This window comes from Chelonoidis abingdonii, chromosome 7, assembly GCF_003597395.2.
Source record: "Chelonoidis abingdonii isolate Lonesome George chromosome 7, CheloAbing_2.0, whole genome shotgun sequence".
NCBI lineage: Eukaryota > Metazoa > Chordata > Testudines > Testudinidae > Chelonoidis > Chelonoidis abingdonii.
The window spans coordinates 11,709,985-11,733,181 of record NC_133775.1 but is presented as its reverse complement, the minus strand read 5'-3'; the positions used below and the strand labels follow the sequence as shown (position 1 = coordinate 11,733,181).

The window sequence follows — 23,197 nt, the reverse complement described above, 5'->3', positions numbered from 1 at the left end:
ATGTTTAAAACGCATTATATCCAAAAGAAACACCAAGCTGGTGTAGAGACTGCTTTTGTTGGATACTGGAATATCATCTGTTGAAGTGCAAAGCTAAACTGCTGATTAGTTTATCGCAAGGTGGATTAAAATAGAATAATTATTTTTTAAAAATCAGATTAAGTTAAATATATTTTTCTTTCTATAAATAAAATCTGTTTAAATTTTAAATTATAACAACTAATGTTAATGCCTAAGCATCATATAATCTTAAAATAATTTAAATAAATAACCAAAAATTATACACTGGGATAATGAGCTCTCTTCAAATTTTTAATCAGTGTTGCTTTTTTAAATATATACAAACTCATGAGGAAAACATCTTTAACTGTGACAGTCAACTCAAGTTTTATAAATGTTTCACAATTTCATTCACTCCATTAAGAATCTATATTATTTTCAATTTTGATAGTGCAACAAACGTTGACATTTCACAAATGCAATTTCAATTTCTGTTGTGTACAAAAGCTTTTGCCTTCATCACTTTTAGTTTAGCAGCAGATGCAGAGGGGATACTTTGTTAGTTTGGATTAGTTCATTCAAAGTTGAGAAACTAATTGGCATCTGAGAAAGCAGGAAAGCTTGTTTTCCTCTTCCAATTTATAAAAACCAGGTGGTAGACAATGAGATCTACTAATTCCAAAATCTAGAAGGAGATTAGATGCCAAAGTAACTTTGAAAATCTGACCCAAAAGTGCAAATAATCCACTAATTATAGTCAAGCCTTCCTTTGTTCTAAAAGAAAAATATGTTTGATAAACATATGTTTCTTATGTAACCAGCATATTTAAGGCAGTTATATTTAACTAATAAAAATAATTATAAAATGTTTTTGTTCATTTTTAGTTGAATCTCAATTTCCATCTAAATGCAGACCAAGAGTAGAAAGTTATCTAGTAAATAGGAAATGCATCATTCACAATTTCTTAATGTGATAAAAATTGTAAAAATTAAGAATCTGAATAATGTATGTAGAATGAGATATATCTATGCATTAAAGCAGTTAGTGTGTCCTCCTGATCAGCAAAAATTTATTCAAAAATTAGAGTAAAGACTATATTTAGATGCGAGTTAATATGTTTTAGGAAAATTACTAAAAAGTACAAATGCAAAACAAGATTAAAATAAATGCTTTAAATCAAGGTTTCCTGATTGCTGATTTAAATCAACCCACGCTGCTTCCAATCTACTAGAAATGAAAAGCTGAAAGTTTAAAATAGCCTTAAAATAAGGGGCAACATTTTATTAATACTAAAACTGATAAATGACAAACGGTATTTAATTACAAGATTAAAAAGGACTGAAGACGACCTGTTCATTACTGTACAAAACTGGGACCCAAAGTGACAATTTTTATAGTCTTCTTTCAAATCATAGCCAACATTTTTTTACCTTGTGTTGGAATTATTATTATTTATGCAGAATATTACCATGACATTAATTTAACCCTAAATTCCTTTATTAAATCCAAAGGCCAAATGGTATTTATACAATTGCACTAAAGATGCATAAAAAGCCTAAATAATAAGCAATTTACTATGTCCAAACAGTAGCAAACATTTATGAGCATTTGATCAAGATACTTATAAACAGACTAAACCTGGGATACTTACCTATAATTGTTGGCTTCAACATGATCAGGCAGGTATTAGCAATGACCCCTTTAAGAGTTTACTTTTTATACCCATAAACAAACAAGTGAGATCATTGCCAGTTACTGACTTCAGCTAAAAATCAATTTAAGACCATTCACCCTTATTTCCAGTCTTAATCCAGGTGAGATTTACAACCTTCTTTCTTTTTAAGGTCTTCACTCCCCTCCTTCTTGCTGACCAACAGTTTTTCCATTCCCAGAGGCTTCAACATTGGAATGTGGGTTGGGAAGGGTCATGGGAACTCATTTTAAGACAGATTATTTTTGTCTTATTTAAAACCATCGGCAGCCACCCCAGTCATCAGAGGCTTTTTTTCCCCCCTTTTTTAAAAAGAAGCTTTCCCTTATCTCATTAGTTATTCTTTGAACCAGACAGTCTCCCTACTTTATTCCTAGTGACCTTATAACTCAGTATTTTCAAGGCCTTCCTTCTACTTGCTAGTCAAGGCCCTTCTTTACAACACAAACACACACTCTTCCTTAACCAAACTAACCCTAATTCTTTAATTTCATATTTATCCTACACACAGTGCCAAGGTATTGCAAAACATATCCTTGGGTGTATCAGACACTAACGGCAAGACAGGAAATAATCATGAGAAACCTCTGAACTTCTCTTATTAATACATAATCTTAATCTTTGAATATAGTTTTTCTGTTCAGTCTTCTAGTGCCCAATAACAGCCTGCTGTTTTTAAGCAACCACATTCCATCATCATAAGGAGTGACTCACAAACATTATGAATCATTCTCAACACTAACACCAAAGAATGCTGAGTGACCGGTACATGTTCCCCTACACGATTTTGAAAATAAGGGTGTCAGTTGTTGATACATCTCAAACTCCACGAAAACCTATGAAAAATTAAATTGTAATTAGTAGTATACATAATAAGTTAATAAAACAAACAGCATGGATTTCAGCATCTAACAGCAACCTAATGCACATGGCAGCCTGAAGCATAATGCCTCCTTCAATCCAAGTTCCTCCGATTATAAGCATGTAAATGAGTGTCTTGGGCAGATTTGTCACACGCAGCAAAGAATTCTCTCCCCCACAAATAAAAATAAAATAAAAAAAGAGGAATATTTAAAACTTCTGCTTCCCACCCTATCCTAATAAATTGTTTATTATGGAGAGAAAATGTTTTACCCTATACAAAGTTTCACTATTTAGAGACAGTACAGTTTACACAGGGTCACTTCACATTCTTGAACTACAGAATCCTAAATTCAGCAAGTCTTGTTTAAAATTAATGAAGAGGATTACTTTATCAAGAATTTCAACCATGTTTTTCCTGAATTTTTTCTAAAACGGCATCATGTGAACCACAATCACATACACCTACTTACTGTATAAATCAACAAGTATATCTGACTTCTTCTGTCAGACTGCTGTAGCCTACTCTGGCAGAAAGACTAGCTTCACTATCCTCAATAATGACTTCATCTGCTCCTTTGCAAGCCCTCATATCTCAGACTCATTTAAAAATAAAATCGTCTGAACAAATAAAAAGTAGCTTTTGCTTACTTAGCTTTTCCTTGATGAACCAGTGTAAAAGTTTTGAAGATTTTTCCAGAATATTGATAGATCCTTATCTTTCCATTAAACTCTTTCTGAGAAACCTATATCAACTTTGACATCAAAATTTGTTTGTTCTGACCACAAATGCCCTATGACAGTGGCTCTCAAACTTTTTTGCTGGTGATTCCTTTCACATAGCAAACCTCTGAGTGCCACCCCCCCGTATAAATTAAAAACACTTTTTAATATATTTATTTAATACCATTATAAATGCTGGAGGTAAAGTGGAGTTTGGGATGGAGGTTGACACCTCACGACCCTCTGAGGGGTCCCAGCCCCAGGTTGAGAACCCCTGCCCTATGACTGCTGCTTTGTTTTGGTCTCCATTACGGAAGGGGATATGCTCCACGTTTGTCATTTGTTCTAAATATAAATAGCACAGTGCTTTTTAAAATAGAAGATATAAATGCCAACTTTCCAACATAGCAGAACCACCCTGATTCAGTACCTTTGAACCAAGGACACAGATTTACTAAAAACCAAGTATTCCTTTCTTTGTTTTCAATGGCCATTTTTCTCTGATAAGAGCTATATACAGAGGACCTCAAGCATCCTATCTAAAAAGACAAGAAGTTCTTTTCCTCTCCACTTCAAATAAAAGGTGACCTTACATTTGGTTTCTTTAGGAGCTCTTGACATGGGAATCATGGAAGAGGAGGTGTGCTCAGACACATTTACATCAGAACACAGTTGCACCCGAAAACAGAGTCTATATGCATAACTAGGCTGACGCAAGCAGACTTATCTGAACCCAACTTTGTAGCGTAGAGTAGGCCTAAGTGAGGGCTTAATACCATGTTAATGTGCAGTGCAGTGCAGTGTAGGGAACTTTCAGCATGCATCTGCAGGATTCACATGGGCTAGTAAGTGTGCAACATGCTGGTGTGAACTTGAATTTACACCCCAGCTAATCTGCACTAAATTAAAGCACCATGTAAACAAGCCCTGAAAGTCACCCAACATTTTAAAACAAGTGTTCTTAACAATCTGTATTTCTAACATAGAAATGAAGGGAAGTAGATAATAACAATACATCTGAAATTGTGAACTAGAGCTACATTTTAACAGTCCATCAGTTCATTGACCATGGATCTAACTGTATTTTGCAGAGTTGGCAATTTAGGCCTAACACTATAACTAAATTACTCTTTATGAAAATTTAATTAAAATATATTTAACTGTAAATTACAAGGATAATGGAAGCTGTCTCACTCCTAATCCCCAAAATCTAGATTTTCATGTAAAAATGCACTGCGTTTTAAAACTTCCCCTACTCCAAATCATTTAAAATACTAAGGTGTTTCTTTTAGCCTATAAAAAGAGTTAAGCTTTCCTGACATGATATACCCAGGCAGATGAAGAAATGAAGCACGCAGACCTCTGGTATAACTGTAAGGTGGCTGCTGGCAGAGCATATTCAGTGAATGACCCTCAGTTTTGGAACCTGTTTTCTACCTTGGTATAACAGAACCTGAATCTGTTGGCTTTCTGGACACTCTGCAAGGCTCATCTGTGTTCCCAGGCTTTCAAGATGATGAGCTAGGGAGAACATATGAGGTGGGGGAAAGGAGCTTTATGGGAAGTGGTATTACTCCTGATGGATTGGTCAGGAAAGAAGAATCAGTAACTGGTTTAATTTGTAAGATTTGTTATTGTTTTGAATGTACAGAGCATTTAATAGGTAAATTTCCTCAGAACTACTTAAAAATTACATCTCAGCATGGCCATAAACATCATATGACCTATTATCATTACTTTCTTAATCAATCATGTTTACTATCTTCTAAATACATATTCTACCAGGTTACAAGGCCAACATACACATTTTCTACTCCAGTCTCCAACACCTGCTCTTACAGGGCAAAATGCATGGTTACTTTGTTTATTTTTTTTTAAATCTCAGACTCTAGTCTTTGTCTACACTATTTTTTATCTTGAGTTAGTTGATTAACAGTTAATTTGAAGTATTAACACATTTGTAAAGACTCCCCAAACATTCATCTCAGTCTACAAAATTTGTGTTGAAGGAAAGATCTTCACACAGGACAATTTTACCAATAATATTGGTATAATTCCCTGTGTGGTCACTCTTATTCCAGAATAAGAAGGACTTTTTTTAGGGGAAGTGTGATTAGTTTAAACCTCTTTCAAATGGAGGAACTAAACTGAAAAAGTATATAACTTTCCGCTTAGAGACACTCCTTAGTCCACAAATATACCAGGGGCTCTTTACTCATAGGAATACTGTAATACTATACTTGAAAAGCATTCCTATTGTAGATGCATGTATACTGGCAAAGCTGCACTTTCACTAACATAATTTATTGCACCAACTCCTCCTCCCCCCCACCCCCGCAAGAGCAGAACAAACTATACCAGTAAAACTGCAGTTTTTGCCAATAAACCTGCACCTACATTAGGGGCTTCTGCCAACACAGCTATGTCAGTCAGGTATCACACCTCTTCACATCACTGACCGATATAACTGTGCTGGCAGAGAACATGGCCTCAGCTTACATTGGTGTAATTTCCTTTGCAGACAAGCCTTTAGATTAATTGTGCACAACAAAACTAGCTCAAACAAGCATTAAGGTTGTGACACAAACCAATAAATTCAAAAAATTCAAAAATAATGATACTACAATAGGAACTTAGATTAATAAATTATAAAGCAAGAAAGGACCAGTAGGATCATCCAGTCTGACCTCCTGTATAATAGCTTAACTCTTCCTGCATAACTTGTGTTGTTGTGGAAATAAAATATATCCAAACGCCTTGCTAGTTAAGATGGATCAGCAGCCTCAATTCCCCCTCCCCCGGTCAAGTTTTCACACAACAATGTATGTTTAAGCCTTGTTAAATATAAAAAGCAAAGTGTACAGTTCGGGGTTTTGTTTTTTAAAAAAATACAAATTTCCAACTGCGGGTGAATCATGACTCTTCACAAGGAGACAACAAGGTAACTAACAAAATGTATTTTTTTCCTCAACCATCTTTCCCTCTGTAATGTTTTAGTAGTGACAGAGGGAATATGACTCATCCTACTGTTAAGTATCTGTAAAGCACTAATTATTATTAGTGCAGTTGTTGCTGTGCTACAAAAGCTTGAGTTGTGGGACTCAATATGCGGGACTGTAGATGTTTAGGCTCAGACTGGAGCCCAAGCTCTGGGACCCCACAAGGGGGAAGGGTCCCAGAGCCCAAGCTCCAGCCTGAGCACCACAAGCACCAGTCAGATGACCCAGGCCAATCACAGGTCTTTTATTCCAGTGTCAACACACTCAAGCTAACATCGCAAAGCCAGCCAAAGTCAGTGTAGACTGAAGTCCTGAGGGTGTATCTACCCTGCAATGAGACATCAATGGCTGGCCCATGTCAGCTGACTTGAGCTCACTGGGCTAGAGCTATGGGGCTATAAAAAAAAATGCAGTGTAGATGTTTGGGCTCTGTCTGGAACCTGGTGAGGTTTTTTTACAGTGTAGACATGAGTGACTCAGAAGCACAAGTCCCCCTGATTTTTTGATGAAACTTGTGCTCCTTAATTAGGTAAGCCTATAGCAGCATTTGCCAGATGTTTTTGTAAAGCCCCTTGTTGCCCCTGAAACTGATTGACAGATAGGGTGTGTAGGTGCCTAGCACAAAACTTGCACTATGTCCCTTGCACAATTGAGTTGTATTTTCATTTTCTGTTCCCATTTACTTTCCTACTGTATCCTCTTTTTAATGTTGGGTGTAGTGCTTTTGCTTTCTGTTTTAGCTCTTCCTTTGTTCCACTCTCACCTGAACACTACATGTTGCAGCTGTGAGGGGGCGGGTGGCTCAAAGCAGAAAGAAGTGAAGCATGAACTGTTGAGATGCTGCATAAGCCTGTAACCCTGTAAAAAGTGAGCTGCTGACCTTAAGAGTCACCTGGGAGCCAGGTGGCCTTTAAAGTAGCTATAGAAACAAAACACTCAATTTATCTACAATCTTTTTGCAGTCAGGAAAACCTGAGGTAACAGCTCCTCCCCCACCTCTTCTACTGCTTCTCTTGCCCACTTCCTGGATCCCAAGAGGACTAATCTAATACCCCACCACGAAAAAACCAGCCTCTAGTCAAATCCCTGCAATTTGCACTTGTTCACTCTTTTCAGATGACAAAAATCAGTTTCTTATCCACTGAGAGCTGCATTTTCAAAAGCACCAGTATGTCTACACTGAAAAAACAAAACAAAAAAACAACACAGCAGTGTGTCTCGGAGCCTAGGTCTACAGACTTTGACTCAAACTATGAGTCTAAAAATAGCAGTTTAGACATTCCCACTTGAACTGGTACTTGGACTATTAATCCCAGCAAGGTGGGTGGGTGTCAGGGAACATCTACACAACAATTAACACCCAGGGGAGGCCTGGGCTCGTGGGATTCAAGATGTGAGGTTGTAGACGTTTAGGCTCAAACTGGAGCCCAAGCTCTGGGACCCTGCAAGGCGGAAGGGTCCCAAAGCCCAGGCTTCAGCCTGAGCACCACAAGCACAAATCAGACGATCGAGGTGAGTCAGATGATCCAGGCCAATTGCAGAAATTTTATTCCAGTGTCAACACACCATCAGAGCACGAGCTCCAGCCTAAGCTCCAACCCAAGCTAGCATTGCAGAGTGAGCCAAGTCAGTGTAGACTGATGCCCTGAGGGTGTATCTGTAACCCATACACCTTCTGGGTGTGTTGTTCTAGCCCAGGAGTTCTCAAACTGGGGGTCAGGACCTCTAAGGGGGTCATGAGGTTATTACATGGGGGATCGTGAGCTGTCAGCCTCCATCCCAAACCCCACTTTGCTTTCAGCATTTATAATGGTGTTAAATATATATAAAAAAAGTGTTTTTAAATTTATAAGAGGGGTTGCACTTAGAGGCTTGCTATGTGAAAGGGGTCACCAGTACAAAAGTTTGAGAACCACTGTTCTATCCCATCTAGTGGCACAGAGACCGCTTAAAGAAAAAGATAAAATGAGTCTGCTTTACAGCCTTAGCTAACAGGCAGGCCTAATTCGCTTTCAGCTCAGGTTGTTGTAGAGGCTCATGCGCTAAGCTCCAGATATCCCCGGTTCAATCCTGCCTGTGGAGGGTGTTACATATCCACCCTGCAATCAAATATCAATGGCTGGACCATGTCAGTTGACTTGGGCTCACTGGGCTAGAGGTGTGGGGTTATAAAAAATACAGTGTAGATGTTTGGGCTCAGGCTGGAGCCTGGGCTCAGGAATCTGGTGTGTTTGTTTTGCAGTGTAGACATGAGTGACTGGAAGTACAAGTCCCCTTGATTTTTTGAAGGAACTTGTGCTCTTTAATTGGGTAGGCCTGATCTACACACAGGTTTTGTGCCCATTTAACTATTCTTGTTAAGAGCAGGGGTTTTGTTTGATTGAAACCAAACTAGTTAAAGATCAATACAACCTCTACTGCAGACACAGCTGGAGTGGTAGAAGAAAGGTGCTGATACCAGCAGGGCATAGTCCCCTGAAGGCAGGCGAACAGGTGACCCGGGTCTAAGTGCATCCAAACGAGGGAGGGGTGCGAGTACACTTCGCGCGCCCCGCTAAGCCCACAGCTGCTTCTGGAAGGGGCCCCCCAAGATAGGTTGGTTGTTAACTTCCCGGGGCGAGCCGCTGTCAGGGAACGTAACTCGCTCCTCCACGGCGCGGAGCTGCCGCCCGGCTCCTGCAGCCTCGGTCCCTGTTTATGTTACACGCCGCTCAGCGGCTCGTTGCACAACCACCCGCTCCCCAAGCTGGCGGCCCGCAGTCACCGCGAACTGTCCTACTCCCCTGGCGCCGAGGAGCCGCAGCGATCTGCTGTCAGGGCCGCGAGCGCCGGGCTGCCATCGCCCGCCAGTCCGCTCCCGCGAGGGCCTCACCGCCCGCCTCGAACAGCCCCCGAGGCAGCCGGAGGGGAGTTTACCTCAGCCGAGCTCGCCAAGGGCTGTGCTCGGGGGAGGCAGCCCCGACTCACCCCGCGCGGGGCCCCTGCCCTCCACGGGCTGCAAACCCCATGGCGGGGCGGGGGGAAGGACTCACCATCTCTGCGCTGGCTCCCCAGGCTCCGTCACCCAGCAGCGAGCCGGGGCGGCCTGGAAGTGAATCCGCCTCAGCCGGCTAGGGGCGGCCGGGCCCGCCTCCCGCCTTCCTTAAAGGGGCCGCGCTCCTGCTGCTTCTGGAGCCGCGCTAGCCGTCGGGCCGCAGCCGCGCAGGGCGCCCGCTGGGAGCTGAGGTCTTCTGAAAATCAGTCCCGTTAAACCAAAGTCTCGTCAAGCTGGCCAAGCAAAGCGTAATACATCTAAGTAAAGAGTGGCGTTGTGCATTGTACTGAGTTAGCAACTCCATTGTAAGTTCAGTTTCCTGTCCATGTTATAACTGTTTCCTGTTTCCCCTTGGGAGGAGTTTGTGTGATTATTTTTTTTTTTTTTGCAAAATTAATTGTAGTTTTGAATCCCTAGTGGTATTAAGTGGTGTAGAAGCCTATGAGGTGACAGTGTGCGCCGATGTAACTCAAACGGTAATTCCCCCCTCCCCACACATAAATGGAGTGGGGACAACAAGGACCAGGTAAGCATGTTTTATTAAAAAGAAACCAAGAATGAAAGTAATCTATTATCTCATTAAGTTAAGTGATATACACAATTCTCAGTTCTGCATTGCTGATGGTAGAGTTGGTCACTGCTCAAGTTCGGGAACGGGTATTTGTGCAGAGGCTCCAGCACATAGTAACTGCAAGTCTCTAGCATAAAAGGCCTCATCCTACTTCCACTGAAGTCAATGGGGGGCTTTGTAATTGACTTTAATGGGAGCAGATTTGAACCACAGATGTAGGTGGTAGTGAACACTTCTCTCCCACGGACATACACTACAGTTGCTTGTCAGTACAGAGTGCACCAGTCTCAGTTATTTCAGTTTCAGGATACAATGTAATGTGTAATAATACCACCCTAACCAGCTAAAATGAAAATATAAAGAGCTTGCATTTTAAGCTTCTTGATGACTGCGGGTACAGCCACATGAACAATACTTATTCTCAAACCAGCAAAACTACAAATAATAAATCAGAAGACCCAAATTTCTAAATTAATTTATACTTTCTTTCATTAGAGGATGTCAAATGTACAAATATTAGCCTCCACAATGCAGTCCTTACGCAAGCAAAATTCTAACTGAAACCAATAGAAGTTTTGCTTATATAGAGGCTGTAAAAAAGGACTTTTAAGTTGTTAGTTATCACAACACTGATGTAAAGAAGGGAATAAGCATTAACCCCATTTTTGAAAGGAAAACATTGAGGTACAGAAGTTGTTTGGCCTGCCCAGGATCATATGGTGTTAAAGATTTCTCTACACATGGAAAATGAACAGTTGCTGACAGTAGTTATCACCACTGCCTTCTCCCCTTAAAATGGTGTTGAACACTGTGTAGCTGTTAGTCCAGATAGACAACAAAAAGTGTTGCCAACTCACAATTTTAATCACAAGTCATGACATTTGATGTTTTTCTTAAAGCCACAGCTCCAGGAATCACATAATTACACAACAATCTCAGCTTTCATTTTTCTAAGTTTCTAGCCCTCATAGCTGTAAGGAACAACTTGAAAACATGATCTCTGTAGGCTCAAAACCCAAAAGGCAACCCCCTCCCCAATTTATTATTTTTAAAATCTCATAATTTGTAAACCAACCTGTTTTGATTGGGGTGGGGAGAGAGGAGGCAGGCTGACTGGCTAGTGAACACTTGGGTTTGGCAATGCCAAAAACATTGTCAACATCAGTATGGGAAGTGATCTGGAGCTATGGTGCAACAAGTGTCTTTCATGCTTTTGTAACAGTGTTGTAAAGCTATGTTGCTCCCAGGATGTTAGAGAGACAAGGTAGATGAGGTAATAGCTTTTATTGGACCAATCTCTGTTCTTACAAGAGACAAGTTTTCAAGCTACACAGACCTCTTCTTGAGGTCAGGTAAACAGTTTGTTTTGGCTACTAGTAGTTAGTTTTCAAAGCTGGCTGAAGGGAAAGTGAGCTCATTCCCAACAAAGTAAGTGACCTATTGCTCAAAATGGTTGCCAGGAACACATGAGATGTTTGCGTTATTTTCCTTGTGCAGTTGGCCCCTTATTTTGTTGAGACTGTCATATTGAGGCAGCTCAAAGCAAGCACAGTATCTCTAAAATATACTTTACCCAAAGAAAGAGAAGTAGAAAGAGAAATAAGAATAGAAAGTAGGATAAGCCCTTTTTGTTTTTTAATAGAAAGATTCTCCATTTGCATATAACTAGTTTTTGAGGCATGTTTAGCATTTGTAAAGTGCTTGGGTATTTTTGGGTGCAAAACAGTATTGTGCGTGTAAGTATATTCATAGGTGTAATTCAGTAAGATCAATTCAATGGCTCTTGGGCAAAGAAGACAGGCATAATAGCCTAGTGAGCCAATTTACTGCATGTATCCATAGCAATAAAATGATCCAAGGCTGGTTTCAGAAGGGGCGAATGGAAAAAAAAGTTTAGAGAAGGAGTGAAAGTGATCAGACAAAAGGAGAGCGAAAGAGAATGGCCTGGAACGCCCCGTTGCTAAAGCCCCGTGAGGGTTGCTAAACGTGTCGTCACAACGGCCTGGCCAGGGGGTGTAGCCTGCAGAGGATACTATGCAGGAACAGCTGCTCCGATCACAGCTTCTACGTTCGTCGCCCGCCCGCTCTGCTTCTGCAGCTGGGCTGACGCCACGCATCGTTTCTTCGGCGCTCTGCTCCGCCCGCTCGCCGCGTGCGGTACCTATTCCCTTCCGGGTGCGGGCGGGCCCTGCAGGAGGGACAGGCGCGTCGCTCGTGGTCGGGTCACCTTGCAGCGCGGCGGCAGGTTCCTCCCGTGGAAGGGCGATGGCCGGGCTGGTCAACCTGGAGGATGAGGAGGAGGTGAAGGGCTACTTGGAAAACCTGGGCATCGAGTACAGCTACCAGTGCTACAAGGAGGGTGACCCGGACGGTAAGTGGGCAGCCTGGCTGCACCTAGCCCCAGGCAGAGCCGCCGGCACCGAGGACTGGCCCCTAGTGCGGGTGGCGCGTCCTCCCGCTGGAGCCCTTGGTCCCTGGCATCTCCTAGTTGCTGCCTTCATGCACGAGTGGAGAGATGCTTCCAAGGTCACTGAGCCCCACCGCTCTGGGAAGTGCCTGTAGCTGGGGGGCCTGCAGCTGTCCTTTAAGCCAGCCCTACTTGCAGAAAGTAAGGTGTGGGGTTTCTCTTGCAAAGCAGCACTGCCAGGTCTAGGATGTTTGTTTTAATCTTCTCCTGCAGTGTAGTGTTGGGGTACAGCCGTGCACAGACAAACTGGGATGGGGGGAATTCAGAGCTGATGTTAAAGCTTCCAGTGGGTTTGTAGTATAGACAAATGAGACTAAACATGGACAAACAAGATACCATATTAGAAAGGCCAATTGTCTTTGGTTCTTGTGTTGCGGTTAAGCACCCAAATGGCCTAGCCTGAGCCTAGTTTTTAAACCATTTAATCTCTGTCTTCCTCGCAGGTTGCCATCGATTGGCTGATTATTTGGAGGGGGTGAAGAAGGACTTTGAAGGAGCTGCCAAGGTGCTAAAAGAAAACTGTGAAAAGAATGCGAACAGTGAGAGTTGCTATAAACTTGGAGCTTATTATGCAACTGGGAAAGGTGAGAAACAGCTTCCACCTGTTGGAAGAAAGGGCAGTGTTGAGCATGAGTGGTGGGTGAACCCCTGTCTTGGAGAGGCTAGCCCCCTAGGCTCTCCCATTTTGCGCCTACTGGAGCCCAGCCCAGCCCCCATTGGTGCTGAGGCTGTTCTTGTGAGCTAGTTCTCTTCTTGTGACAAGGTGCTTCAGGATTTTTAGTTAACATTTTATTGTGGGTTAACCTTTCAGTGCTAGGAAGCACAGATCTAGACTCATAGACTTTAAGGTCAGAAGGGAGCATTATGATCTTTTAGTCTGACCTCCTGCATAACACAGGCCACAGAATCTCACCCACTCACTCCTGTAACAAACCCCTGACCTATGTCTGAGCTATCGAAGTCCTCAATGTGTGATTTAAAGACTTCAGGGTGCAGAGACTCCTCCAGCAAGTGACCTGTGCCCCACGCTACAGAGGAACGTGAAAAACCCCCAGGGCCTCTGCCAATCTGCCCTGGAGGAAAATTCCTTCCTGATCCCAAATATGGTGATCGGCTAAACCCTGAGCATGTGGGCAAGACTCACCAGCCAGACACCCAGGAAAGAATTCTCTTGTAGTAACTCAGATCCTGCCCCATAGAATCATAGACTATTAGGGTTGGAAGGGACCTCAGGAGGTCATCTAGTCCAACCCCTGCTCAAAGCAGGACCAGATCCCCAGATTTTACCCCAGTTCCCTAAATGGCCCCCTCAAGGATTGAACTCACAACCCTGGGTTCAGCAGGCCAATGCTCAAACCACAGAGCTATCCCTCCCTGTCTAATCCCATTCACAGGCCATTAGGCATATTTACCGCTAATAGTCTAAGATCAGTTAATTGCCAAAAATTAGGCTATCCCATCACCATCCCTTCCATAAACTTATCAAGCTTGTCTTTGAAGCCAGATATGTCTTTTTGTCTCCACTGCTGCCCTTGGAGGCTATTCCGAACTTTACTCCTCTGATGGTTAGAACTTCGTCTATTTCAAGTCTAAACTTCCTGATAGCCAGTTTAATTCCATTTGTTCTTGTGTCAACATTGGTATTGAGGCTTAAATAATTCCTCTCCCTCCCTGGTATTTACCCCCAATATATTTACGGAGAGCAATCATATTCTCCCTCAGCCTTCTTTTGGTCAGGCTAAACAAATACACAGGTTTTTTCATTCTTGGATCATTCCTAGTAGCCCTTCTCTGTACCTGTTCCAGTTTGAATTCATCCTTCTTAAACATGGGAGACCAGAACTGCACACAATATTCCAGATGAGGTCTCACCAGTGCCTTGTATAAGGGTACTAACACCTCCTTATCTCTACTCATGTCATTCTCATTGCTGTTCACGTTTTTGGTGGCCTGTCTAGGTATGTCTACACTGCAAAGTAAGCTGAAGGTTAGTAGAAATCAGGTTAGCAGACCCTGGCTTTGTTAACTTTGGGCTTGAATGTCAACACTTGTCTGTAACTCTCAGGTTAGGAATTGTTGAACCGTGGGTCCCAACCTGGGGCTCTAGCATCTGCACTGCATTGCGTAGGCCTGAGACTAGCGACCCATATCCCAGACTTCCTAGTATTTCCCCCCCCAAAAAATATGACTGCTGTAGCCCTTTGTTCATTGTGCAGTGTGGGAAAACTTGACTGTCCAGAGAACAAAGAAAATCTGCCTGTCACACTGTAGGATACTTTTGCTGGACTCCCAGATCATGAGTACAGTGGGGCTGCATCTACACTGCAAAGCTTGAACCCTGGGTTCTGGCTTGACTCAAGCTCAGGTATGTCTACACAGCAAAGAAAACCTGTGGCTGGCCTGTGCCAGCCAACTCAGGCATAAGTGCTAGTACTAGGGGTGTGGGGGTGCTACTGCACCTCCTGGCTATGATGGAAACGACTTCAATACAGGGTTTACAGTTTTGTGTAATGGCTCATATCTCATTATCACTGCAGGGATAGTCTTGTCTCAGGAATTCTAAGTACGGAAACATTTTTCTTGTAGATCAATTTTTGGTTACTCTTCCAAATAACCAAATAGTCTCTCTGAGAGTTGTATACATTTCCTTTATGTATATTATTTGGAGATATGCTTGAAACCCATTTTGTTGAGAAATTAAGGCCCCTATGCTGCTGTAGTTGACTTGAATGAGAGCAGGATGAGGCTTTAAGCAACAGTTGGAATTATTATGCTAATACCAATTGGCTACAAAACAGGAGGAGTTGAAGGATATAAATTATAAAAATAAAATGGAAGACACCCCTCTTCAGCAAACTAATATTTTTATCTATTATAGTCAACAATGGTAGTATTTTCTGCCTTGCATCAAATGCCTAGGTTAAGTCTTCCTTTTACCTGAAGACTGTTTTGTCTAAATTATGTTGTCTTTGGATAAACCAGGTTTGACTGTATATGGAAAGAATAAATTTGTTTACATTTGTTCTTCATTTAGTGTAGACATAGTTATACTGACAAAAAAAATGCTTTGGCTGGTATAAATCATTTCGTTCAGGGAACTGGTATAAACTATACCAACAATAGAGGTCTTTTGCTGGTAAAAGCTGCATCTACATTAGGAGGGTTTGCTGGCATAGCTATACTGGCAAACCTTGTTTAATGTAGACCAGGTCTTGATTCTCTATTGAAATATAGTCCACATTTACAACTATCTTTGTACTAATGATAGTTATAGTCTTCCAAAATAGTATTGAAAAATTTGTGAAAGAAAATGTTTTTCTTGCGATCTCACAATTAGAGTGTGTTCTTCTCACAAACTTGTATTTGATTGTGTTTTTTGGAGGGCTGCAGGTAGACTCAGCCAAGATTTGAAAGCTGCCTACAACTGCTTTCTGAAGTCTTGCGAAAAAGGTGGGAAGAAATCAATAAATGCTTGCCACAACGTTGGACTTTTAGCACACGATGGGCAAGTAAATGATCACAAACCTGACCCAGTCCTTGCCAGGGACTACTACACTAAAGCATGTGATGGCAGTTTTGCCCCTAGTTGCTTCAATCTTAGTGCAATATATCTTCAAGGAGCACCTGGGATACCAAAGGACATGAACCTGGCTTTGAAGTACTCTTTGAAAGCATGTGACATGGGTCATGTGTGGGCATGTGCCAATGCCAGTCGAATGTACAAACTAGGAGATGGAATTGATAAGAATGATGCCAAGGCAGAGGCTCTGAAAAACAGGGCAAGAGATCTACATAAAGAACAGCAGGAAGCTTCTAGAGCCTTAACGTTTGGGGAGTAAATCCAATTAAATCATTCACTGACTTCTAGGACTGCGCTTTTAAATGATGCAAAAACTTTAGCTGCAAACAAAAAACCCATACCTGTTGCACTCACAAAAGAGGCATCTGTATGTACGTGTTTGCATGTGCAAATTTTTGGATGTGCAACTGATGCATGTACAACTTTGGTGTACCATTATCTGAAAACTTGGCCCTTTCATACAGAACAGTTTTTCAGGCGAACAAATGTTTAGGGCCAAATTTTCAAAGGCTCAGAGGACCCAGCTTTTAAAATTGAAGGTGCAGTTCCATGTGCTGACTTGTGGCTACAATCTTCCACATCCACATACAATCATATGTGCATAATTACTCAAACCTGACTATGCAAAACTGTGTCTAATTTTAGAGACTACTTTAGATATTATTACTGGGACCCTAAGGATGCTATATAGAAGAATTTATGTACTCTTTGAGCACTCTTCTTTTCCAAAGACAAGCACTCACACTGAAAACCTCAACTTGAATCATCACAGGACATGCTCCTTCCATTGATGCTGAAATACACTGATCACTGAAGGTGGTATTTTTTTGGTCTTCTAAATGTAGTTTCTTTAGTTGCACTTCTCTGTTTACCAAGGTTACAAAAGGGATATAACTTAGCTGACATGGTGATGAGTGAAGTGAGCGCACATATAATGGTGATGAGTGAGCACACATATAAATCTTGATTTCTTGAAAGTCCAGTAAATGTTATCTAGATACTTGTGAATGTCAGTAAGTATTCTTTATTTGTGTAAATTGTTTAGTCTATTACAGATGGGTTCAATGTTTTATTGAATAAATCAATTCTTGTTTATAATTTGAGTGATTTTAAAAGTGCATGTGTGAGAGAGAGCCCAAATTAAAAAATCCTTACTCAGGCTAAACTTGAATATTAGTCAATGGGCATTTTTAACTGAGCAAAGACTTCAGGATGTGATGTTTTTAATTATAAAAAACAAACCTACAGTAAATTATGGTGGAATGTTTGTGTATCTTACCACTAAGGGGCGCTTGTGTTCTAAAAGCCACACAATGCTTTCTTCATTTGAAATTAAGAAAAGAGGCATCAGTATAATAGTGCATTTTTGTATGGTGGAGCTATATTTCATTTTTATTTCCCTTAAGTGGTACCAATTTCAAAACTGAGAGCTGTCCCATTATACAATAAACTCTACATATGTTTTAAGCAATTTCTGCACTGAAGCTATCTTAAATTATCTGCCTTCACATGTTCCCCATCCTATATTTTTGAATGTCCATGTGTTAGGTAAATGGTATGGGTTAACTAAGGATTTGATCCTGAGGTCCTTACGCACTCAGCTCCCTCATTGACTTGATTTGATTGTGGGACTTGGCTGTACAATGAATGCAGGGGCAAATCCTCACTGTCATTATTCCTCTTCTACTTGACTTCATGCTTCTACCATTACCCTCAACCTAGTGGCTTCCTTTTAGTTGTCTTCCTAAATTTCTTATTTTTCATGTAAAGTTTCTGTAATCTGCAGAATGAATTTCCTGTAGCTGAAGAATATATAATTTTTTTTTTCCAAATCAAAATGAAGAGGGACAAATATTTTCATTTGGGATCTTGGGCTCGCAAGTGGGGTATACATCGTCCTTAAAAGCTGAAACCAGTATCAAATTCTATTTCACTCTTAAAGAAAACAAAATGCAGGAATAAAAACAAGCTAAGAGTGGAGAATACTCCCTCTCTTTTTGCTAATAGGGCAAACTATAATGGAATCAGCCTGCAAATAAGCATCCTGTTAATTTATCAACTGGACTCTAACATATGTGGGTACTCTAATCAGCTGTGGCAGGACAGGGTTTCAGAGTTGTGATTGTGCTACTGCAATGTAATTACAGAGGTTTCAGAAACTCAGGACAGATGCTTCTCAGTTGGAGGCCTTTCCTGCATGTGTTAACAAGGACTTTCCATTTGGAATTGGTAATATTATGGGCTTTATATCCTTTGATGGGTATAGTCACCAGAGGGGTTTGGATAAATAATGGTAATTAAGAAATCCCAAAATGCAGATCAGTGGGAAAAGGTTTGAGGCTAACAAGAGTAAAATTAGGCTCCTTTATAGCATGGATGAATGGTGGCTCTGTGCTTAACAGACTTGAGGGATGTGAAGGGGAAGCCTAGTGCAGAATTAAAGCAGAAGAAATTTTAGCAGCCTGTTTAACTCTCAAACTAAGTAACAGTATGTACAAATTATATTGTGGATTTCCATATTGTCTGTCTCTCTCCCATCAATTTTTCACAACTTACAAAGCAAGAGATTGCTGGACTAGCCGTTAAAACAACAGTTCCAATTTGAGACCTGAAAATCAAATGGTGTTCAATTCTCACCAGCAATAGAGTCTGCAGTAAGATAGCTGTCAGTTTGGTGAATGAACCAAATGGACTAGGATCCAGCTCATTCCCAGAGCTCTAGTGGGAACTGCATTGCTGACGTGGGACCTTTTTGTGGCTTTTAGCCATGGCCCCGTAGTGAGAGTGGTGTGGATCTGCACCTTCTCATTTGGAACACTAGTAAACACTGGAAAACTTGTGCAGTCTTTTGAAAATGAAAAATGCACTAAGGGCTAGCTCCACAAGGGGACTGAGGGGTCTAAATGCCTCTTTAGGCACCTAAGCCAAACATTTAGCTACCAGTGGCATTTACAAAACCCCTGCTCAGCTGCCCCCTAAACCCTATGGGTGTCTAAAGTTCCTAGGTGCCTGTTTTTCCATGAGTATGCACAGAGCTCCTCAGTGCTGATAATACTGAGATGATTGGTGCGCTAGCTCTCGTGAGATTTCTCAAGCTAGACATTCTCCTGCTGATCTTGCCTGCAGGGAGATGAGACTTTGGAGGAAGGGAGGTGTCCAATTATATCCAATATCCAACTGGTTAGAGCGGTCACCCAGGATGTGGGAGACCTAGGTTTGACTTGAGCCTCTATCTCCCACATCTCAGGCGAGTGCCCTAGTTACCAGGCTTTTGGGTATTCTAGGGTGGGCCCCTCTCAGTTTCTCCTGATGAAGCTGTTTCACTTTGTATAATTAATGAAATATTTCTTGGACCAGGGTTGTGACCCTGACTCCAACTACTGGGCTATAGCATCAGTCTCTCACTTTTTTTCTGTCTCATTCTGGCATTTCCTACTGGCTAGTTTAACAGTTCATCCACTCAGCTTGATGTCTTTTTTGAATTCTTTTCTTAGATGCCTAACTCTCCCCCTACCACACATGGCTGCCTAACTTAGGACTGTGAATTCCGCAAGTTAAGCACTGCGACACTTAAGTGCTAATGGCCTGATTTGCCTGCATCAGTTTTACACCATTGTGACTCTTGATTTAAACTGCTAGGAGAAGTGAATTAGGGCCCAAGTATTATTTCCTGTTCTTAGAATAAACAGAGGACTTTAATCACCAGGGCTAATGCCATTCATCAACTATAAGTGTGCATATACGTACACGCATGCAATTTAAATGCCTTTTTCTCTGATCTGCCAGCTTGATGTGCCTCAACTGTCAAAAGGCTCTGCAGAAAGAGGCAGACCTGTGAATGACAACCATTGGCTTCCTGACTGAAGTTATAGAACTGAAGTTCTGATCAGTCTCTAAAGAATAAAGCTGCTTGAACAAAAATATGAAGAAAAAACTAATTAAAACTACAGTAAGGGAGTCATCCAAGTTCTGAAAATCAAAGTAATTCCAGTATTTGTCACACAAGGAAATAACTTCAGTTTGTTTCACGTGGGTTGTAGCACTTTGCTCACCATGGTTTTACAGAAACCAGTTAATTACAGACAAACTTGAGGAAAAGCATTTGGTGTGATAGAGTGTTTTCTGAACTTCAGCTCATATGGAATTAGCAGCTCTGCGGTTATGAAATCATAAGCGTAATTATCTCTAAATGGACTCCTATTCTGAAGTTGTTTCCATTTACTTACAGATCAGTCATTATGTTACAATATGCTTTCTTTTTTTTTAAGCTGGTAGTTAAGCACAGTCATTGGGAAACCTAGAAAAGGACATGAATGTATTTTTATGTTAAACAGAAATAAGAAACAGAGAGATTGCTCTTACACTGGTATAAATCAGTGGAGTTCCATTAGTGTAGAAGCAGCATGGGATTAGAATCTTGCCCATACATTCTATACTAATACTCTTTACCTCTCAGATCTAAAGGCCAAGATTTTCAAAAGTGACTAGGTATACTGAGTGCCTCAATATTTGGGCACCCAACTTGAGACCTCCCCCTCTTAAAGGGATTTGATTTTCAGAAGTTGGTGCTCAGCATTTTCTGAAGACCCCTGTAAGACCCTTTTAAGGTCTCATACTGGGCACTCAGAAACTGAGGGACACAAAATCATTAGTCATTTTTGAAAATTGTGGCCAAAGTGTTTTCTTTAGTGCATCAGAGGAAAAAAAATACGAACCACTTCTCACAAGAAATTTGAGTAGTCAAATTGGCAAAAGGGATCCTAACACTCTTGCCTAGTTCAGACAATGCTGGTAGATATACAAGCTCTACCTCACTTCCTGCCCAGCCCTGCAAAGCTTACAGTATATGGACAAGCTGGAAGGCCATGCCCTGTGCAGTGCACAATCACACTAGTTATGCTGTCTGAGGATTGAGGAATTTTGTATTTTACAAGTACTGTGTTTTCAGGAGGCTTTGATTTACTAACCAAAACACAGTCAAGCTATTGTTGTCATTATTATTTGTACTGCTGTAGTATCTAGAGGTCCCAATGAGGATTAAGGCCTCATTGCGCTAGGTGCTGTACATACATGAAGTCAGAAAGGGTCTCTTCCTTGGGGAGCTTGCAATCTAAATAGGGAAGACAGACAGAGTGAGAAAAGAAGTATTATTATCCCTATTCTATAGATGGAGAATGGGAGCGCAAAGAGATTAAGTGGTTTGACCAAGATTACACAGGAAGGCAGTGTAGAAGCAGAAATTGAATCCAGCTCTCCTTAGTATACGTCTAGTGCCTTACATACCTGACCATCCTTTCTCTCAGACATAGGTCATCATTTTAAAAAAGTTTTATTTATATTGTTTGTAATCAAACAGATGTTACTTTGCTGCTTGTGCGTGTATGAGAGCCTTATAGTAACCAGTGCATACAAAATGAAGGATGGAAAAATGCCAATCACCCCTCGGTAGAAAACAATAACAACCTATTAGCAATAGATTCCTGCTTTTCTGTCAGGTTCTGAACTTTTTATTCACACACATTTAAGGCAAAGTGGTCTTAGCCAATTTAACTCATTAGGGTCTAATTAAGCAAAAAATATCTCCTTACTCTGCCTCATTTATTTTGCTGATTCAAAGCCTTAAGGCTTAGTTAAAGATACTGAATCAGATTCATCCCTGATTAAAGGGGATTTGATTAAAGAGCTCTGGGAATGAGCTGGATCCTAGTCCATTTGGCTTATCCACCAGACTGACAGCTATCTTACTGCAGACTCTGTTGTCAATAGAGTAACACCAAAAATGAATTTGGCCTACTGCCATTATTACAAATGTGTGCAATGAAATCAGTTCTTGATAACTCTGTTATAAATCAGCTAGAGAATTTATTGATTAAAACAGTTTGTCACCAGGCTCATTGAACTTCTAAGTGAATGGCCCATATTACAAACTCCTTTCAAGGGGGATATTTAATATAGGAATAAAAAAACCCGCACAGGCATGTAATAGAGATACAGATAAAATGTGCATGCTGTGGCAATAGATGGCAGTGCAAGTCAAAAATTATTTACGCTGGAAAAGGGGAATGTTGTTATGCCTCCTAGTCCAGTTTCCAGCCATTTACAATGTATAGTTAACAAAAATGAAATAGATTTGTGTTACTGTAGTTAGTATTTTAAGGGTCAGCTAGAGAAAATAAAAACAAGCCTTCTTTCAGGATAAGCAGAGCAAAAGCTTCATGGTCAGATTCTTCACTGGCTTGCACCTCACGTATTCATTTACACGTGGACAAAATAGGTGTAAAATCCTATCTCAGGTGTAAGAGTGGAGTGAGCTGGTAAAGTTTTACATCCACAGTGTACAGGATAAGGGACTAAACAAGGTTCACGGCAGTGGAGTATCAGGCCTATCAAACAGAATGTTGGCCAGATCATCGCCTTCACTTATATGAGCAGGTTGGTCCTGCTCCTGTAAAATGGGCTGCTCAGACCCTTTATTTATCCATCAACCAAATACTGAAGCTGTCTCACTGATACACGCTTCTGTCTAGCAAAATCTGTGGTTAAAGTAGTTACTCCTCAGGGCACACAAGCAACTTAAAAACAGATGAATATGTGTGTGAAATTTACATGGAATATCCCCGGGATAACATCAGAATGGTTCAGTCCATTTTTTATTTCAGCGGCACACGGTTTTTTTTATATAGTCAATGTATCTATAAGAATCAACTTTCAGTTGATTCTTATAGAATCCTATAAGAATCCTAGTCTAGCTTTTAGGATCAGGAGTCCTCTTGATGGATTTCACGATTGCAATATATCTTAGCTTATAGCAACCATGCTTTGATACTAGGAGCACTTATTGTACTGCTGCAAGGCTAATTTCTGCATCTTTCCTTTTTATCTTACACTACAAAGACATAATTTAGCATTTCTGGAATAGAAATTGTTGTCTCAAAAGCCATTAAGATTTTGTACAGGTAGACCAACTGACAGATATCCAGAGCACCATCCATAGAAATCTGGAAGAATTAATAAGTTTTTTAGGTTCTGTGGGTTGGATGATTGTGCAGAGTACTAGCTATAGAACCCTGATCCCTGACATTACTGCAGCACAGAAAAGGGGGATTATGAGCACTTGAGTAGTAATTACTAAGGTATTGATACAATTGGGAGGATATAAGTGGGAGGAGCTTTGAGGGTGACCTGTAGGGAGGAGAACTGTATGGAAAGCACCTGCTGAAATATGCCTGTGTCTTGTTCTGTTTGTAAAA

General features: G+C 40.9%; 2 protein-coding genes and 1 long non-coding RNA gene across 5 annotated transcripts in view; 2 read left to right on the top strand and 1 right to left on the bottom strand.

Moving 5' to 3' along the window:
- The window catches only part of ZYG11B (zyg-11 family member B, cell cycle regulator), a 34,328-nt gene extending 24,801 nt beyond the window's left edge, over window positions 1-9,527 (bottom strand). Inside the window, exon 1 of one of the 2 annotated variants that reach the window (XM_032768412.2) lies at window positions 9,328-9,527. In XM_032768412.2, the coding sequence (XP_032624303.1) occupies window positions 9,328-9,330 (3 nt within the window). In that variant the 5' untranslated portion in view covers window positions 9,331-9,527. Of the gene's footprint in view, window positions 1-1,652; window positions 2,524-9,327 lie in introns of those variants that run through there. The other variant, XM_075067616.1, reaches the window with a different exon arrangement.
- A 63-nt stretch (window positions 9,528-9,590) lies between these two features.
- On the top strand, window positions 9,591-22,652 carry COA7 (cytochrome c oxidase assembly factor 7). 2 transcript variants are annotated; one of them, XR_004372041.2, is made up of 5 exons: window positions 9,591-9,634; window positions 9,747-12,271; window positions 12,811-12,951; window positions 15,758-16,763; window positions 19,734-22,652. XR_004372041.2 is itself a non-coding variant. In XM_032768416.2 (4 exons), the coding sequence occupies exons 2-4, from the start codon at window positions 11,935-11,937 to the stop codon at window positions 16,204-16,206; spliced, it is 927 nt and encodes a 308-aa protein (XP_032624307.1). In that variant the 5' UTR covers window positions 9,591-9,634; window positions 9,747-11,934; the 3' UTR covers window positions 16,207-17,418. The 2 variants fall into 2 exon arrangements, 1 of the variants encoding a protein (XP_032624307.1); XM_032768416.2 differs by lacking the exon at window positions 19,734-22,652 and having other exon boundaries at window positions 15,758-17,418.
- LOC142047080 (uncharacterized) lies at window positions 14,151-15,723 on the top strand. The gene is made up of 2 exons (XR_012656226.1): window positions 14,151-14,600; window positions 14,661-15,723. It is a non-coding gene; the product is annotated as an uncharacterized LOC142047080 (long non-coding RNA).
- Window positions 22,653-23,197: the final 545 nt, after the last annotated feature.

What these genes read in the sequence shown, in the direction of transcription:
- COA7 (XM_032768416.2), top strand. Translation starts at nt 11,935, where the DNA reads ATGCAGGAACAGCTGCTCCGATCACAGCTTCTACGTTCGTCGCCCGCC. An exon ending in CAAGGAGGGTGACCCGGACG is followed by an intron (nt 12,272 to 12,810) that starts GTAAGTGGGCAG and finishes TCTTCCTCGCAG; the next exon opens with GTTGCCATCGATTGGCTGAT. An exon ending in TTATTATGCAACTGGGAAAG is followed by an intron (nt 12,952 to 15,757) that starts GTGAGAAACAGC and finishes GGAGGGCTGCAG; the next exon opens with GTAGACTCAGCCAAGATTTG.